Source organism: Poeciliopsis prolifica, unplaced genomic scaffold, assembly GCF_027474105.1.
Source record: "Poeciliopsis prolifica strain line A6 unplaced genomic scaffold, Auburn_PproV2 SCAFFOLD001, whole genome shotgun sequence".
NCBI lineage: Eukaryota > Metazoa > Chordata > Actinopteri > Cyprinodontiformes > Poeciliidae > Poeciliopsis > Poeciliopsis prolifica.
In genome coordinates this window covers 10,866,780-10,886,991 of record NW_026562376.1, presented here as the reverse complement: position 1 = coordinate 10,886,991, position 20,212 = coordinate 10,866,780, and the positions used below count along the sequence as shown (strand labels likewise).

Sequence of the window (20,212 nt, the reverse complement as noted above, 5' to 3'; positions counted from 1 at the left end):
GAAAATAAATTCAACGCTTCGTGTTTTATTTAATGGGAGTGCATAACAGCTTCTGTAGTATGTTTGATCTAATTGCTCATTAAATTTTCTTTCAATTTTTGTGAAGGTCTACGCAATAATGAGTCCACTCTTTCAAAATGTCTGCTTTTTTCAGCTTTATAAAGCTGGAACTATACATGCACACTGGCCATTTGGCTTGTGGCAGTTGAGAGACAAAGATGTTTAAAAGCGAAGTGTGAAACAAGTATCATAGAGTGGAATACATTTTAAATAATAATGGGATCAACCTAAGAATAATCTTGAACAACATCCACAGAAAACATTGCTGAGACAAATTTTCACTCAGGCTGATCATAAAAAGTATGCAAACCGTGCATGAACCAAGAACGGTGTGCAGTTGATAACATCATTGAACTGTCCACAGTTATGTATTGTGAGACCATTACACTGTAACCATAGAATGCAGAAACCAAAGTTTGTCTGAGTAGAAGTATTGGAGAGGTGAAAACCCCACTGAGAGATATTGCTGCAAGACTCTTGCAAGTCTTATTGTCATGCTGCCAGGGCAGCCCGGCAGCCCACCATGCATTTAGTGAGAAAGCAGTTCACAGCTTAAAGGATAGACAGGGAAGATGAGACAAGCTCTGCTAAACCTCACCGAGCGTCTCAAGCTCTCTGCGTTTGTGTGTGTGTGTGTGTGTGTGTGTGTGTGTGTGTGTGTGTGTGTGTGTGTGTGTGTGTGTGTGTTTGTGTGTGTGCCAAGGCTCCACACGCCTAAAATCAATGGCCAATTCGAAGCAGCCCACCCTACTCCCAGACAACAAAGTGATACTCACAAAGATCTAAAAGATCATTACACCCACACTCATAGCTTTCTGTTCCTGATTCCAGATTGTCCATCCAAATGTCATTATTCCTGAATCCTTCAGGATTCGGTTTATGGACAATTTTAAAAAGAAGGATATAAAAGAAAGGGTGAAAACTTCCCCACAAAGTCGTAATCACAGTTATCAATAAGTTAAGAAAGATAAAAATGCAAGGCATTGGTTTTCAGTTTTCAGTTTTTTCATCAAACTGAAAACTCATCTTACAAATAGTAAGATGAGCAAAGGTTTTACATCTTGCCTGAGAATGATGTATTAAAATAGCTGTCATACACATTTTATTTCTATTTTATTCTAGGAGCAGAGCGATAGGAAATATGTGAAGAGAGCATAGATTCAAAGAGAGGTGGATGATATAATTTAAAGAGAGAGGTTAAGCCACAGAGGAAGAGATGAGCTTTGAATGAGTAGAAGTATTGCAGCTGCAGCTATTGGAACCCAGGGGAATACCCTGCTGCTACACATTCTCTCTAAGGGCACCAGACTTTCTGATGGGAATAGTCCACTGCTATTTCACATCAAACTCTCAGTTTTTTTACTCGCAAGTATATGTATGCAATGGATGCATGCATGAGTTGCTTTCATGTCCAAGCCTTTTTGGAAAGTATAACACTTATCAAATAATAATAATAAAAAAATTGTTCATAGCTAAATATGAATAACTAGATCTAGCATTAGCAGAAAACAACAAATTAATGGATAAGGAAAAGGTAATGTTGATAACAACTCACTGGCAGAAACATGTGAAACAGAAAATGACCAAAGAAATAATTTGGTCATTTGATAACAATAACATGTTGATAACAATTTAAAAGCTAATGGATCCTAGGAAAAATCCATTAGCGGTTAATTTTTTTTTTCTTCTTTTTTTCAGTTAGTGCATTTTTCTGGCACACACACAACAAAGTGAATGAGGTTACATAAAGCCTTTCAAGCAAACACTAAATGTGAAAAAAATAAAAAATAAATAAAACATTTTTCAAGGAAGCTCTTCCAGATGATAATATAGATGGAAAGTCCTAGATAACAGTTTTATACCCAGGAAGTCAAAATTGTAATACAGTGATATGCTGGGGATTGCGCCACCTAAAGATACAATGATTTACTTTTTCTTTTACCATCACTGCTAAGTCCATTCTATACCACCAAACAGCTGGCTATAGTGGGCTTAGAATATACTTTATATTACATATTTGCATATTCTACTGAAATATGTAATTGTGTTATGCTGCTGCCTAAAAATATGTGATGCTTGCACTTTTAATTGTCTTGGGGGTGGAGAGGTAAGCAGGCAACATCTTACGACAGTAACTGTTAGAGCAGAACATATCAGGACAAACCCAGAAAACTATTTGAAAAGCAGTACATGTAACAAAAATAAAAGCACAATCAAAGGTCAAAAGACAGAACAGGAAAACATAATATGAGCCACTGCTATATTGTAACTTTTTCTAAAGTTTCAGTAGGTAACTTTTATAAAGAAATATATGTTTTAATATTTGTTAAAATTATTGCTATGTTCTATCAATATGTGATAGATAATCTGTGAAAAGAGATTATGTGGTCTGACTGCCATGCAAAAGCACACCGCTTCCCAATCAAAAACAACCAATCAGAGTAAGGAGAAACATGGTAGCACTGTCAATCATGCTTGTATGCGCAGCTCACTTTCTCCCTCTTGCTCTTTGCTGCACTGCACCTATAAAAATCTGATATTTACCAACCAGGAAATGCATTACAAATAAAGCCAACTGGGTTGAACTGACAACAACTGTCTGGTGTGGATTTTTTTTTTTCCCGAAAGAAGGCTTAAAGTTAAATAATTACATACATATAGGTGTTGAAGATGAAGTTAGAGGGAAAAAGAAAAGGTGCACGAAGCTTCTTGATATAAAATTATTTTGGCTTTGACCCAACACCTTAAGTTAGACTTCAGCAACTAAAAGAAAGATGACGGTATTACAGCAAAGTTCCTCTGTTCATTTTGAAGAGTTCAACTCGCTTTGGAGTAGGACATACAAAATTATTAAATTTAAGCAATCGTTTTGAAAATCAGCTCATTAGGGGTCTAAGAATTCTGCATGGAAAAAACACTGGATTTATTTGCTGACTCCACTTATCAGGCTAATCATGTTAACTTTGCAGAACACAAATTTAATATACAAGGTCAACTATAATATATATATTTTTTATTATAGAGATATTCTGTTAAGCTATGAAATTGTTCATAATAGTTAAATATGAATAACCAGATCTAGCATTAGCAAAAAACAACAAATTAATGTGAAAGGAAAATGGCATTTTGATAACAACTCACTGACAGAAACATGTGGAACATAAAATGACCATATGTTTCCTGCAGAGATTTCTAAAGATTTCTGAAGGAAATACTGCTCTTATACATCCAGAATGACAGGAAATTCAAACTTTAATTCTTCAGTATTAAGTTGAACGTTGAAGTGATTCCTGCAATAATTGAAGCAATTATTATGAAATTACCTACAAATTCTCTGATCAGTACACCTGCAGGCTGCAGTCATAACTATGGACCAACAGGATTTGGATTTCTTTGCATTGACTCCATTCCACATTGAAATTAAGCTATTTTTTTTTTTATTACAGTATATCCTTGCTATACATAAAATAACTTTTTGGATGTATACATAAGGTAGTCAGTACATAGCTAGATAAAATATTAATATATCTTCACTAATGCTTTCACAAAAAAATTACTTTGAGCAAATCGACAACTGTTGTCTTGTACATACTTTATTTAATTGTGCACACTTAAAGACTCTTTATAAAAGCAGGGTAGTCAAAAACCTTATGTTCTTAAGACTAAATTGCTCTAAGAGTAGTATAAGTTTACTGTAGGAAGAAAAGAAAACAGTCATGTTTAGGCTTCGTTTGAAGATACCCCATCCCAGTTGGATTTCATTTTTTTTTTTTGCACTGTACACATTTTTTCCTTGCCTCCCACAAGTCTAGGAAGGATTCTTCATCTCTAATGCTTCCCACTGTTCGCTCTCTCTTTTTCTCATCACACATAAGCAAGAATGGAAATGGAAAGATAGAGACATATGCCAAAATCTCTTGTCTGCTTAATATGATCAGCACAGAGCAGAGATGGGAGGTTGGGCAACATCTGCTCTTGAGACTGGCATATCTCTGATCATATCATAGCCTCTGCTCATTAGTGTGTTTCATCTGCAGACACATACACCCCCACCCCTACACATACAGACAATCGTGATTCCCATACACACACACACACACACACACCCCCACACACACACACACACACACACACACACACACACCACACACACACACACACACACACACACACACACACACACACAAAATTATCCCAATGTCATATCTTGTACAGAATAATATAAGACTGACTGTCAGTGGGGAACATTTTAATAAAACATGGTGGAACTAAAGTCTCAAAAACAAATTTAAACATAAGCACAGACGACCTGTAATTCTGTGGCGTTTTATCAAGTCCAAGGCACCCAAAAGTACTTCACACTACATTCAGTCATTCGCCTGTACACGCACATTCACACACTGATGTCAATGGTAAGCATAATAAAATATGATGGAACTAAAATCTCAAATTCAAATTGAAACATATGGATATATAACACCTGAAGCTTACCTCTAGATGAATGGAAGTACATATCTGAATGACTTAGCATTACACTGTGAATCATTAACACTGTATCGCTGAGGACACCAAAATTACATAAAATACTTCACAAAAAATTGCATTGGGAAAAATCAATCTGTTTTAGTTTACAGAATCTAAAAGACATAGACAAAAAGACATTTATAGCATGATCACCATCAGAGGTAAGGTATACTGCAGTCATAAATGGATGGAATGGTCAGCAATAACACCCAGCTGGGCTGTGGTAATTACCTCATACTAAAAGATAGGAAATGAAATGTTTGGCTGCTAACTTTTAAAGTAAGAGAAACAAAGAAATGTGACTCCAACCATTACCTCTTAAGATGTGTCCTGAATCACCCAGTTTCCTTAAATCATGGCTCAAAACCACTGAATCATAATTATAAGTGGACATAGATCAATTCTAGTATGAATTGGAACTTTAAATTACTTCTCTTCATTTTGTCACAGTAATGCAATGTTTTTATTGTTTGTTGTGCCATGTTTTTGTCATGCAAAACACTTTGAACTGCCTTGTTGCTGAAATATACTGTACAAATGAACTTACAATGATTTCTAATAAGCCAATTCAGTAGAGACCTAGAAGCAGCACAGCAGTTATCAACAATTTGTCTTTTATGATGTGTTTTTAATGTCTTTAATTAATGATAGTAAAATAACCAGCAGCTTGCTTGTAACTCTGAGCAAAAAAAAAAAAAAAGATGATAGATGGAGCTGGCAATCCTCCATTTCATACAATCAATGCATTATGAAATGCTCTAACTGTGGCCACATTTTCAAATATAACTACGTCAAGTAGGATCCGAGACAGAATTCCATGTAGCTAAATCCTTCTTTCAAAACATAAATACACTTATGCTAGTGTGATCCTATTTTTTTAATTCATACCTTATAAGTTAAATAAAATTCCAACCTATATTTGATAAATTTTTATTATGTGTAACAAATTAGACAATGTATAAAGTAGGCACCTTTTTCATGCAACAGCTTTATCACAATTTCATCAAACTATAATTAAAATACTTAATCACCAGACTTAATTAGATCCTTTAAAATAGCAAGCTATTTTTAATACAGCTGCCTCAGGGTGATTGAGTGATCAGCCTGTGCCTACTAATATGTTTCCATTTGTTACTTGTGTTGTAATTATGGCATCCTTATAATGCTGGCACAAAATTTCTAATAAAAGCTGATAAAGCTTCCCAATTTACAAATTGCTTTCCAATCTAAGCAGCCATGCTAATATTTACTTTAGCTGTAAAATCCCACTAATGAGACTTTGTTATATTCATGTGTGATCAAGCCTAGTCTACAAACAAGCACAATGATATTATGCATTTCATCACCCAGAATGGCTACCTGGGAAGATCAAAGAATTTCTCAAACATGCATGAAATAATGATGTATGGTATGTTTTTGATGAGGGAATAACAGTGTCACATGATGTAAAGATGAAAAAAAATAAATAAACTTTACATAATAGTGCTACTTTAATAAGCAAGAAAAATATTTCAAATTATCTCCTCAACTAAGAGTAAAACATAAGTATGTAAAACTAACATACTGAGTAATTTCTTGTGATGTGTTGACTGCTTTTTTACAGCTGATGTTATCAAACAAATAGAAACATAAAATGTAGTGCAAATTCTGGTATTTTCAAAAATGAATGTTTGAAAAGTGTAAATTATCATACATTGTGTGGGTGTCTGTTTGTGAATGTCTGGTTGAAATGTGCTTGTTTTCACTCAGTGAAAAGTTAGAGTAGCTATAGTTTGTGCTCAAGTAAGCATTACTTCAAAATAATATGATTCAAGTACAAGTAGAGGGTATGGTACAATATAACTACCATTAGAAATATTTTTCTTTTTCAGAAAGTTACTGTGAATAAGTAGCTATAACTCATTACTGCATAGCTCTACTTACAAAGAATGTAAATAAGTAGTAAATAACCCTTAGAGTTTTGATGCTAGAAAAAATAAGTAAATAGAAGGTTGACTAGATACTGAGGAGAGGCTGGAAAACTTAGAGATGAATTGTAACAGACATTTCCTTCTGGATTCACCCTATGTTGACCTTCAAAGCAGGTTTTCACCTTTAAACTTTGCAAACTTCTAAAAAAGATGAGTGAGCCAAATACTGTCTATAATGTATGCAGAAAATGGAACCAAACAAATGGCAAAGTAGATCTAACTTGACATTATAAGAGGGAAATGCAAAACCTCTTTACTTGCACGACAAAAACATTTTGATTGAGCTTTTTATTTTCACTAAAAAGGTGCCAGTCTTCTACTAACCCTGCTCATACATACATAATGGGGGCATTAAGCTGATTTCAGACAAAAAACTGGTCTGTCCAGATGACACTTAAACCTTATATAAATGTTCTGAATTTTCAGTATATTACATATGATTTAACTCAGTTTTTTTTCACCAGGCAATTATAATAAAGAAAAACTTATGTGTGCTACATCTTTTAAAAAGCATGTTCTTCTCGAATGCGATTAAATTCTTTAAGCTTCCATTAGCAACACTGGAATACACTATAAAACACTTCTACCTATTTAAGAAAAGTTTAACATTTAAAAAAGACAATTTAAGTACTGTTGCTCATACCATTTCAGATTAATGATTAAAAGAAGAAGCATTCCTTCTTGTCTTATAGCCTGTATGGACAGATGTTCCTGACTCACTCTAATCAGTCAGTGTTTTGATTATTGTATGTCATGTCTCACAGAAATCACCCACTCATCCCCACTGAGCAAGGGGATGAGTGTGAGTGAACAGAGCCAGGAGCAGTGACAGGGAGAGGAACACTTGTGCAGGAACGACCTCCAAACACCAAGATTATGTTTTTGACCAAAAGATAAGAAATCACCTTTACTACACAAAATTTCTGTTTAGAAGGTTGTAATCATATGAATGATGGTGGGCTGAAGAAAAAGGGAAAATCCTAACAAGCAAACGTGATTAAGTATAAAAACATAACATTTGCTAAAAATAAGTCTTTCACTGTATTTGTTTTAGCTAAAATTCTTTACTTCAGATAAGATGCAGGCAGTACTTCTGCAATAAAATGATTTATTTAAGTATTTACTTTATTGGGGAAAAAACCTGACATTTAGCTTTGTATTGCATTTGTCACAAATAAATCAATTCATCACAAAAAAAAAGGCGCAAACAGATTCAATGAATTTTGTGGGGATAAAGTTAGCCTGATAAAAATCAGACCAATGTCTTACGCCATTTGCTTCCCAGAGGGTCTGGGCTCTCAACTATACAGAAACTATGGCTTTCTGGAGACATGGACTGCGATGTTTTAAATTGTACCCAACTGCAACATATGTCATGTGCCAGTTTGACACCATAAAGGCTTATACAAAATTGCCTGTGCTTCAAACAACTATCCTCCATTGCAAAGAGAGAAGTGCTGAGCCGAACGAGGTACAGTCCGTTAATAGTAATTTATGGCCTGGTAGAAAATCTACCGGTGAGAATCCAAGTGAAGGGGAGGAAGTCCAAACTGTGATGCCAAAGAGATTTAATTCAAGCCAAATTGCACAAGACGACAATGGCCAAGATAGGATAGTCATTGTAATGAACATCTTTGTTGTGTTGTGTATTACACTTCATCTTTTTGAAAGAAACAATTTTAGAATATTAACAAAAATATCAAAATCAAACAAAATTTGTTATTTGAATGTTGCCTGTGTAGCTCAAGTCACAGTTTTCATTGAGAAACATTTGATAATGCAGCCAAGTAGGCATTAATAATGCATGTTGCATTCTGCCACATGCTTATTTATGGAAGCATGGGTAGACATGCCTTGCCAAACACTTGTTGTTACACACCTGTGCTACATAAACTGTGGCCTCTAAAAGTTCTTCACTCTGCAAATACTGGGATCAACCAAAGGCAGAAGGATTTTAGAAGAGATAAGAACAAAAAAAAGGGGAAAGAAAGTTTGAAAACACCTCAAAGCCAAGAGGAAATTGTTTGAGCGCCTTAGACGACCTTAAATTATTTTGACATTGCTTCAAATCTTCTGAACACTAAAGAAAGTCTCAGCTCTAATATAAATTATCTTCTTGTGCTTAGAAGATAAAGTTTAGAGTCTAAACCACTACATACAGATCAGTCAGCAAAAATTACTTCTAAATAAAACCAAAATCCTATGACAAAAATCACTTTAATCTTAAAGGTTAAAGTTGGCTGGTATTTATGATTTCCGTTACAATGAGAAAACTTTTGCATAAAAGAAACTGAAAACCTCCTTTAATTTATGCTGGTCTTTTTTAAACCATCCTGTGGAACCATAACCGTCTCTCTGTAGATCTCTCTTGATTACATGCCCACATTACCCTTCTCTTGTTCATCATTTATCTTCCCATCTACATGATTCTGAATAGAGAATACAAAAATTGACTCAAGATTACTTGCAAGAAAGAGTGAAACAAAAAGCTGGTACATTAACAATGTCCTGTGATCAATGTATGAGGGTTAGACTTAACGTTGGTAATCAGGCAAATGAATGCCCTACTCACCAGGAATTCCTATTTTCTCTTCATACCTAAACCGACAACAAGTTAATTCTTACAACTGTTTCCTGTCACTCATGCAAATATATGCTCTCTTTATCTTATGAATGTTATGTCGCCAGTTATAAATCCCTTAAAAAAATATTAAAAACACGAGCGTGCTTACCAAAAAGCCTGAGTCTTGGCAGGAAATCTGTATATAAGCCTTCATAAACACTTTTGTTCTATCTCTAATCAGACAGTTACCAAGAGACCTTATAAAGCCAAGGTATGCAGTCTTGTGAACTCCCTCTGGGTGCATTAAAATAGTTTTAATTCATGATAAAGATTTGCATTGCTGACCTACTTCTGAGGAAAGAAAGGGGGCAGGGAGGAAAAAAGAAGCTCCCCAGGGTCAAGATTTTCATTATTGCATCCCCTACTGCTGAAAAAATAATAAGATGAACCTCAGTTTCTGAATTCTGATATTTAATATGTCTCACCTGCCCTTCAGTCTGTATGACTGTAAATAAGCTATTGATCAGATTCATACAAAAATAGCTGGCAATTACTATATAAAATTATTCACATAAATAAAGTAAACAATCAGAAAGGTTGTATGTTTTCTAAAATGCAACTAAAACTTAAATACAGGTGTTGCATAGTTTTATTTATTTTTTTTATTGACCTCCTCCTTCCAAATTATTAACTCAACATGTTCACAAGTCACTCATTTAAAATCAAGTAGGATTAAGTGAAATATCACAGAACCAATCAATTCAGCTTAGCAAATGAGTGCATAAACCAAATTTATATCACTTTAAAGCATCATTATCACTGCTGTCACCATCTTACATGTTTAAATATATGCACAGTTTTGGTAAACAAAAGGAACAAATTGAAAAATGTTCTCCGTTTCAGCCCTTGTGGAGAAAAGTTTGTCCTGCACAGCATCAACATCTACATAAATTTGCAAACTGACAGTTGGTTCCCCTGCTTGCAGTGAGTCCTACCTCCAAGGCAGCAGACCTCTTCCTCAGCAGCTGTTCTATGTTCCTGGCCGCTCTGGCCACCAGCTCTTCTGCGTCATTTTGCTCTACAGTATAGAGATGCTGATTTTTCAGAAAAATCTAGATGAAAAGACAGCAAACAGAATAATCAGTAATATAAATTGTCTTTATGTTAGTCATTAAACCATAGTTTCAAATTATGTGTAAATGTGCTAAAAAATTAATTAAATTAAAAAAATAATGTTTGCATTTGAAGACAGAGACTATTATCATTGTCTTAATGTTAGTCACTGACAGAATATTGACTTTATAAGAATGTGGTTTTCACACATTTTACCTGAGTGAGGCTCTCCCCTGCTGTGGCTGTGTCTGCCAAGGTGACGAGCTCTTTCTGCATTTGATCAACCCATTCCTTAATCCTATGGGACAAAGCAAAGGACAGAATCAATCTTGTAACTGAAATGTTACCAGTGTAGAAGAGACATCAAAAGCTTTCAAGACACAATTAAACTGTCATTCATGCCATTCTATACCCATCAAGTGGCAGACACATCCAGCCACATCGCAAGGAAATAAACAGGAGCAACAACATTCTCTCCTGCAGGTCAAGCAGAGTGTCATTTAATCTAGCATGTCTGATCAGGAACAAATACAAAGTCATTTGATAAAACACATGTCACCTGGTGCCAGCTGTTGTTTTTTATATCAGAGTTCAAACATAAAGTCAAATAATCAGGTAATGGTCATCCATCAGGGGAATGTTGTGTGAGGCCATGCTCTCTTATAATAATGTTATTAAAATACAAAATTACCACACTTCAAGTGCAGCTCAACTAAATCAAAATACAAATTACTTTTTATCAATTCAAAAGAAGAAAAAAGGACTGGACTCTTGGTAGGTGGTGTAAAGTTCTCTTTTCAGATGAAAGCAAATTTTGCATTTCATTTGGAAGTCAAGGTCCGAGGAGCTGAAGAAAGAGATTAAAGAGAATCCAGGTAGCACAGCGCATAGTGTGAAGCTTTAACAATATTAGATGATTTAAGAAGCCAAGTCACCTGGTGTTGATCCACTGCTTTTTATTAAGCCTAAAGTCAATTCAGCCATATAGGAGTAAGTTTGAGTTCTTTTGTCTTTCCTGTGCTGACAACATTATGGATTTATGTTGCAACTGGACTTGCCATATGTTCATGCTGAAAGTATCAACACATGTTTTAGAAGATCCCAAGACTTAATCATAAAAATGACTAGAAGTAAACACTGAAAATAACAAACTCATTTAATTTAATCACTTTTGACATAAAGTGACAGATTAAATGAATCCATGCAATACTCTAGTTTCACTTTTTTAACTGAATTAGTAACATCTTATTAGCTTTTCAGTGATGTTTCAAAAGTAAAAAAATATCACAATATTCTGCACGTTCTATGACAACTGCAATGGCAAATTGGTCTATCCATGTCTGCCTAATTATTTATTGTTTGACAGTGCTTTTACAGAATAAGTTTATTTGTGAGTAAACACATGACAAAAGTTATCTGTAATATTGAGAAAGACCATCCAATACGTTTAAAGAAACCATGTTCCAACTTTCTTTCTATCCATTACATAAAAGTCGGACAGATATATTCCAATTGCAATGTATCCTGACAATATGAATGCATGATGATGGTGTAGATTCATTCTAAAATGTTCTCAAACTGCTGCTGTTGGGGTGCAATAAGAAATATGCCAGAAAGACCAAATATACCAAATATGACATTGCTCAGTTAAGAAAGGTGGTAGAAAAAGAGGGGAATGAAGTTTTAAAACCAAGAAGAAACAAGAGACAAAAAATATGCAGTGGATGTGGAAAGTTCAGACAAAGTACACTTAAGGAGAAAGATCTAGCAAAGTGATACCAGAGGGAATATCAACATGTGAAAAAGCAGAGTAGAGAAATAATAAAAGTCAAGATATTTTGATATTCGACTTCCAAACTTGGAAATCCTGTGGGGGATTTAACATCACTGAAGGATTATTACACCTAAGCTTTAAAAGTAGCAAACATGGAAAATGTGTTATTAATTTGGACTTATGGAGCAGTCAAATGTGGATTTAATTTCAGAGTGGTGTGGTTCTTGTAGGCAGAGAACGTTTCAGACTCTAAGGTGAGGGATGATGGCGTTTCCAGAGCAACTTCTGTGCAGTCCAAGATGACACGGACATTTGGAGAGAACTTCAGAAATTTCTGAGGCATACTGGCTTTTACCATCTCACGACTAATCCACAGGTTGATGGAAGAGAACACAATGAAGAGGTAGTTGGCCCAGGTGATGGTCACTCGGCTGACAGTAGCTATGCTGACTTGAAACATGTCAGCAATGAGCTGCTCCTTCATGCCCACTGCATCACTGAATGAGAACATCAGGAACTCATCAATCAGAGGCATGCAGCGGGCAGCACATGCTTCCTCCCCAAGTTTCTATGCTCTGGTCCAGGACACCAGGCGTGATGCAGAGGGTGCAATGGACTCCCAGAAGATCCGGAACACACATTCAGATGGAAATTTGGTGTAGAACCGGATCTGGTCATCAGAGGCACACTAGCGGCTAAAAAGTATGGCAGACAAATCCACTTTTTGAAGTCTGGCCTCCAACTCCTTGATATAATCCAGAGCTTCATCAAGTGCACCTGTAAAACCACAAAATAAAATAGTAAAACATACAGTTAGCAATAAATTTTAATTATATATTTGAAACATTACTTCTGTGAAAATCAATACATGTTGTGAGTCGGAACATGTATGTATACAGCCATTGACTTAATCTCTCCACAAAATACATAACCACATAATCTCATAATTTTATTATTATCTGGTAATAATAATAATATTATAGCAACAGTTATATTTTACTGAAATTCTCTACATGGAAAATATATACAATATATTATCTTTTACCTGCGGGTGGATGTGCCATATAATCATGGTCCGCAGTAGCATCTTCGGCCTGGCTAGCTTTCTGAGAGAGGACAAACTGCCGTTTCTTAGCCCTCTCAAAAGCAGACTCTCTCATTGCCGGTGCAGAGAAGTTATTCCAGGTAAACAGGGAAGGAACAGCTCCACTTTTAAGGCGGCTGTTGGTGGATCCGCTAACAAAATCCTCCGGTGTGAAGTGGCGGCTACATACGAAAGTGCTCCCCGTCTTTATGCAAAAGTCCGGACCTTCATCTCTTCGGATCGCCTGGATCCACTGCCTCCGTTGGTCCGGGTCCGTCGGGAACGCATGATATGACAGATATGGCTGTTTACTTGCCCCACATGAACAACCAGGGACTGAACAAAAACAACTGCGCCGAAACTGAGCCATTTTCCTAGCCTTTCAATGCTAACGCTATAGCCACCGGAAGTTGTCCAACCCCACATCCGCTTTCAAATCCGGAAGCGTGAAAAAGGTCTATAAGCGGCACACAGAAAAAACGAGAAAGAGAGGCGTTGGATCATCTTTTCCCTTTAGCTGCTCAGTTCTCACTCTTAGTGCAAGTGCCCTACTCACAACAGAACTTTGGCTTGAGTAGCTTGGCAGCATTTTAGCCAGTCCCGTTTAAGAGTATGGGATCATACCATTATGATTAAGACTGAACAGTCAGGTTAGTCCATCCCCTCAGTCAATAAACAGAGGTGAGGAAAGTGTGTGGTAAAAGAAAGAAATAAAAAAATAACAACACAATATAACTGGCTGAAGATTAAAGGTATCTAATCATAAATTATATTATGTAGTTTTAAGGCTTTAAGGACATAAAGATGGCAGCTGATTTTTGCAGATATTTTTTCATTGTATTTGTAGGTCATATTTTCAACAACCCTAGTCAGCAAAGTTTTAGCGATTGCCTCGACCATGATTGACCATAATGAACTTGATTAAACCTAAAGTGCATACAGGATCATTTGGGCCCATAGCTGTTCTGTAAACTCACCAGACACATTTTAGACACATTTGTTTAATGCTTTGTAACACAAAAAGTGAATCAGCCAAATATGTAACGGCAACTAAATGCATTCATGCATCCAGACACCGTGAAGACAACTTGCTGCAGTTCAAGTGGAGTGTCAAAATAGGGAATAAAGGATATTTAATTGACTTTGAACATGACAAGGTTGTTGGTGCCAGACAGGCCCGTCTGACTATTTCAGAAACCACCAATCCACTGGGATTTTCACACACAACCATCTGTTGGGTTTTACAGAGAATGATCTGAAGAAGAGAAATGCCCAATGAACATCAGTTGTGTGGACAGAACTGGCTTGATGAAAGATGTCAGAGGAGAATGGGCAGACTGCTTTGTTATACACCAGTGAGTAGCTCAGTAGCTGCCAAAAGTTACCATATCCCAGACCATCTCAAATTAATTTCTTTAACATGGCAATGGGTTCCCTGTTTTCTATTGGCCTCCACAATCATATTTCTAAAGGTCCAGCACCTTTAGGATGCTGGACCTTGGATGTTAAAACTGCAGCAATTTATGCTGCCATCTTTATGTCCTTAAAGCCTTAAAAGTACATTATATAATTTATGATTAGATACCTTTAATCTTCAGCCATTTATATTGTGTTGTTGTTTTTTTTATTTCTTTTATTTTATTTCTTTATTTAACTAAAATATTCCTTTGGAATGATTCTGACATTTTTTTTTTTTTAAATCGGTGCCATAAAGAAGAAAGCTCTGAAGGAAAAATAGGATTCAACCTGGTACTCCCAAAGTGTGCCTTGAATGCAGCTAATGATATTCAAGTACATTCCGTTAGAGCTCTGTAGTAAAGAGCTCAGTGTTTTTTCTGTGCCGTAACAACACTGAGCTCTCCAAAAGACTGTTTGTGTCTGTTAATCCTCAGATTATGCTGGAGTTTATTTTTCTCTTCTGCTGCTTAATGTGTATTTATTGTTTATAGGCATATTAAATCAGTAAATTTGGGTAAATTGCTTCTTTTATACTCTGTTTTCTTTTTTTTTTTCTAAATCAAAGTGGACCAAAGTAAATATTGCAATCCAAATGTATTATCCTAAATTTATATTTGATGTGGGAGCAAGTAATACATTTCCTTTTTTTAAAAAGCATCAATTTAATATAGGTATATGAAGGGGCACATTATATTTAAATATGATACGTGATGCACTGCTTCATGTTTTTCAGAGTAATAAAAAACATTATGCATGTAAAATTTACTATTTTGGTCAAATGCCTACAAATTTGTTGGATCATGCTTATTTAGTATCCCAACAACACTAATAGCGAAATTCCATAAATTTTGCTATTACTATAAATATTATGAGGTAATACGTACAATCATATCTTTATTGTTTAGGATGACTTGTGTTTAGTAACTTATGACTGATTGCACAATCAGTGGCTATCATAACACAGTGATACTGAGAGCTAATAAAGAGCAATGAAGTTGATGTGGCTGAGCTGAGGTAGGGAGATTTTTACGCTCCGGTTGCTGAGCTTTGATTACTGCAGCCTGTGCTGGATAATTAAACACACGCACACTCACACATAAACACATCCATATGGCAACTGGGTCAGACATTGCCCTACATTGTTTTTGCAGACACAGAAAGAGCAAATGAGTGTGAAAACAGAATGAGGGGCAGAAACACAATGCAAGACACAGAGAGACAGATGTTTGTGATCCAGTCATACTGGAGCCAGGGGGAGCAATGAGCTGTCCTGTAGTGTGGATCTCAGTGGGCGGCTGTACCAAACTATCGTCTAATTACATGTCATTAAAGAAGCAAAGACAGAGGCTGTCCAGTCCAGACAGCAAAACAGAATGTGGCATAAAAACACCAACTAATGCCTGGAAACAATGTGAGCTGCTCTGGTCCAGCTCTGAACTAACTACCCAGATTTCAGATTCATTTTTTTAAGTGACAAAACGGGGCCTAGAAAATACATATTTGGACTTAAATCCACTGACCTTCCTCTATGTCCCCATAACTTTTTTTCACAATAGTTATAAGTTTGGATTTATAGCGATTCATAAATATAGCCACCACTAGTCATTGTTGTTAACCCTAAGCTTACGTTCTCATTTAAAAATATCCTCTAAAATGTTGCTCCAGGTATGTAAGATATTGTAATCTGTTTCATATCCAGAGCCGAGCAACTGAACGTAATGGTATTTGAAATTTGCAAAATATCAGATTCTTACACTTGATAGACAAGCAGTTGCAAAGTTTCTTCCTAGTCTTTTACTGTTTAAAGAGAATAATTCAGTAGGGTGCATTTTTGAAGTTTGCTGAGTTTCTTTTTAGTTATTCTGTTTGTGTATGAACATACTTTTGAAAATTGGAACATTTCAAACTTCATTACCTTTCCTTTTTCAGCATTTTTACCCAGTTATTTTTTTTGTAGTCTTTTTTTTAAAAGGGTTAACTAGAAAACAAACACATAAAGTACTGATGCAGAATTTCATTTTTTATTTATTTATTTAGTCTTGATAATTTAGATCATCTTTATTATTAGTTGTAGTTAAGGTTACAATCTAAAATTATGGCACAAGTCTTGTTATGATAGCTGCCCCACACCTAAGCATTACTGCAGACAATGTACAACATTTCATGTAATCTCTTATGGTTTGTGATTTTATTTAGCCTAAGAACAGAATAGTGGGTCCTGTCACAAAGCAAAAGTACTTCAGGAATAGTTTGAGAAACACAACTGTGAGTTTGAGATGTTGACTAGGCCTCCACAAACGCTACATTTCTATCCATGGAATGTGCTGCACAAACTAGATCCATGAAGTCCCCTCTTCAGAAGAGGACTTAAAGGCTTTGGAGTTGCAGTAACATCTTGGTATCAGATATTAGCACACTTTCAGAGGTCAAGTGGAGTCCATATCTCAACAGGCCATAGCTGCTTTGGCAGCAAAAAGGGCTTTGAGATGATTCAGTTTTGCTATAACAAGAACAAGTAGAAGGTTTTTGAAATAGTCTTAATTATTTTAAAATCGAGGTTACTTGACCTAAATCTCAAATCAAAACAATGTGTTGGCATGCAAATAAAATGGATTTTAAGGCGTCATTAAAATATTGATAATCTTAAGTGCAAATAAAACAATGTCACTTTATTATGTCCATCTCATAGTTTATTTTTGCACACATATATTGTGCTATTTTTTTTCTTTTTCAAATGAATTTTTATATAAGGGCACAATATCATACATTTTAGTTTTTCTTCAATTTGCAAAATTCTATATAAATAACAAACTGATTCTAATTGGCTCAGTAGTCAGGCTATTTGCTCCATTTGTAGTTGACTATTTTTAGACAGTGTGTAGTCTGTAAACTGGAGCTCTTAAACAGTGTTACCTAAATATTATTTATGATATTCCTTTAGTTATTTTTTTGCTTTCACCAACTGTGATTTGTCAGTACCACAGCTGAATTTTTCTATCTTGTAAATCAGGTAAGCATTTTCAGCCAGCTTACTAGCAGTGCTCAGCAACAGGTGACAGATGTGGAGTGTGCAATTTCTCTGTTCCATATGACTTTAAATAATTCCACTCTAGCACTTTCTATGGCACCTCATTAAAGATTTAATATTTTGAAAATGGAATTTTTTGGATCCTTTGTATACATTGACATGAACTTTGTTCTGTTAAAATGATCAAATTTCCCCAGGAATTTGCAACTTTATAGTCATCATAAATCATAGTAGTAATTGGCCTATCCTCAGTGATAGACATATGAGTAAGAGTGGTAAACAAAAGTGATAGTTATTATGAACAGATGAAAATATTCCAATTTTGCTAAATATTTAATTGTAACAAATCCCTTTTAAGGACTTCTTTAATTGCTGGCTACGCTGGTTTAACTGAATACTATGCAGCCTCTCCCAAAAATATCAGGATATCAGCATGCTGTTCATAGTAAGACCTGTCTGAGATCCAAGTTAAATATTTCCTTGTAATGATAAAGCGTTATTAATCGCCTTGCTTGTGCAAAGGAAGTGTCGGTTTTCTGTCTGTGAATTATTATTGAAGCCTATGCGCTGTGACTTCTTGCTGGATCTGTAAAATCCAATGAACAATTTTCACTCCCGTTTGCATTTTTTTTTTCCTTCAACACCTGATAGGAATTTCAAGAAGCAAATATGCCAAATTGTTCTGATGGTGAAAATGAGTAAATAGGACGCATCTTCATTTCAAAGTATTTGCTGGAATTGTGAACACGTCTAAACAAACCTCCAGGAGACATAGCTCACTGGAGACATGTAAGGATTTTTCCTCTGTCAATTTTAAATGCAGCATTAGGCTGGAGGGCAGCGATTGTAACTCCTCTACAACTTCATTGAGGAGCTGTCACGGCTGAGCGTGGCCACCGGCGACAATCTGTCGATTCTGGTGAATAACATTTATCAGTGTCAGAATGCGAGCAGACGGGGCTGAGATGAAATACTTTCTGCCATCAATGTGTCTCTCTGAAGATGACCATCGGCGCATGAATGAACCGGCCAGCCGGACATCGGTCCCCGCACCCACGCGCGCGCAGTGACAGTGCCTCATCAAAAAATAAATAAATAAATAAATAAAATAAAAATCCAGAAATAAAAATCGCAGCTCTCAAACCTACTGTGATGCGAAAAGAATGAGCGCCCGCAACAAACGCTCATTCCTTAAACCTTAAAGCTCGAAACAGGATTACATGGGGGCTATACTTACATGAGCTGTGTGGGGAACTGCGATGGCAAGCAGCCCTCCTGCCACAACAGGAGCAGGAACAGCCAGGTTCGTACCCTGCAGGTATCCATTGTAAAGGGGAGAGAAAAAGAAGGGGGAAATTCCCCGACGTGCGTCAGTATCCAATCTGCCTCGCTTCCCCGCCGCCGATGAATGGAGCGACTCGCTCAAGCGGCGCAGCCTGTTCCTCCCTCACAGATTAGCAAACCCTGACACCTTTAATCTGATGACTCGACCATCCTGCGCTCTAACAGGTACCTGAGCCGGAGAGCTCAGGCTGTTTCTGTCTCACCCTCCCTTCCGCCCGCTCTGTTCGGTGAGAGGAGGAAGAAATAAAGCAAATCTTGTCATGTTTATCTAAATTCGTTTTAGCCTTTTTTCTGTTTTTGTTGTTGTTCTTTGTTTTCCAAAATATAGAATTAACTCTACAATATAAGGAAACTTGAGAAACGTATGTTTTACTTGTAATTCCTTACCTTGCCCTCCTGGTGTGTTCTACAGCATCCCATATTGTGACTAACAAATAGCCTTTTCTATCTTTTGTTTGTATGTTTTTTTTTTTTTTTGCTTCCTTATGAAGAAACACCTGACTGCCACCCACACTGGCAAACGCATTCTGAATACAGAATCAGGGCTTTGCTTTTTAAAATGCTATGCAACATTTCAGCATTTGCAACAGGCAGAGACAGATAAGACTTTACAGAGGTTGATTGCAAAGCCTTCAGTCGACAACATCAGATTGAGGAACAGCATGTATTGATTTGACAGATGTTGTGAAAACAATATGAGAAACAATAACGTCTTAGCTTGTCTCAGTCATCCATCATATATGTTTTAGGAAATTAGATTTGGACTATTTGCTGCACTTCCTTTTGTCTAGCCTTCTGAAAAAAAAAAAGTTTTTTTTTTTTTTCGTTTATTATGCAGGTAACGTTTCAAGTAATCCAAATATTTTTATCAGGAACAAGTTTACTCCATGGGTGCTGCAGTTGCGTGCTCAGGGGTTTATGTGTCTCATTCAGACCTGGAGGGAGGGCAGGGCAGCAGAAGCAAGATGCTTGGGGATTTGGTTATCAATCGTTGCTTGGCAACCACACACCATCCTCTCATGCCCTCTCACTATCCCCCACCCATTTTCTCCATATTCTTCCTTTGTCTCTCCCCTGCCACCTATCCATCGCTCCAAGTATACACTACAGAATCTTCCTCAGTTACTCCCCAGGTCTAATCCTCTCTATCCTGATCACATCACCTGCTGCACATTTCCCTGACAGCCTAGAGAGAAGGCAGCGGTTAATGGGATGAGGAAAAAAAAAAATAAAGGAACAGTGAGCACTGGAGAGGAACAAACTGAAATAGGAAAGATACAACTGAAGAGAACTG

At 36.3% G+C, this 20,212-nt stretch overlaps 1 protein-coding gene across 2 annotated transcripts in view; it reads right to left on the bottom strand.

Annotated features, from left to right (window-relative positions):
* The window catches only part of LOC129359059 (voltage-dependent calcium channel subunit alpha-2/delta-1), a 67,315-nt gene extending 47,943 nt beyond the window's left edge, over positions 1-19,372 (bottom strand). For both annotated transcript variants that reach the window (XM_055028441.1, XM_055028433.1), the window contains exons 1-4: positions 19,306-19,372; positions 18,812-19,138; positions 10,447-10,528; positions 10,113-10,229 (exon numbers count right to left, since the gene is read on the bottom strand). In XM_055028441.1, coding sequence (XP_054884416.1) covers positions 10,113-10,229; positions 10,447-10,528; positions 18,812-18,900 — 288 coding nt within the window. In that variant the 5' untranslated portion in view covers positions 18,901-19,138; positions 19,306-19,372. The remainder of the gene's footprint in view (positions 1-10,112; positions 10,230-10,446; positions 10,529-18,811; positions 19,139-19,305) is intronic.
* Between the last annotated feature and the right edge of the window lie 840 nt (positions 19,373-20,212).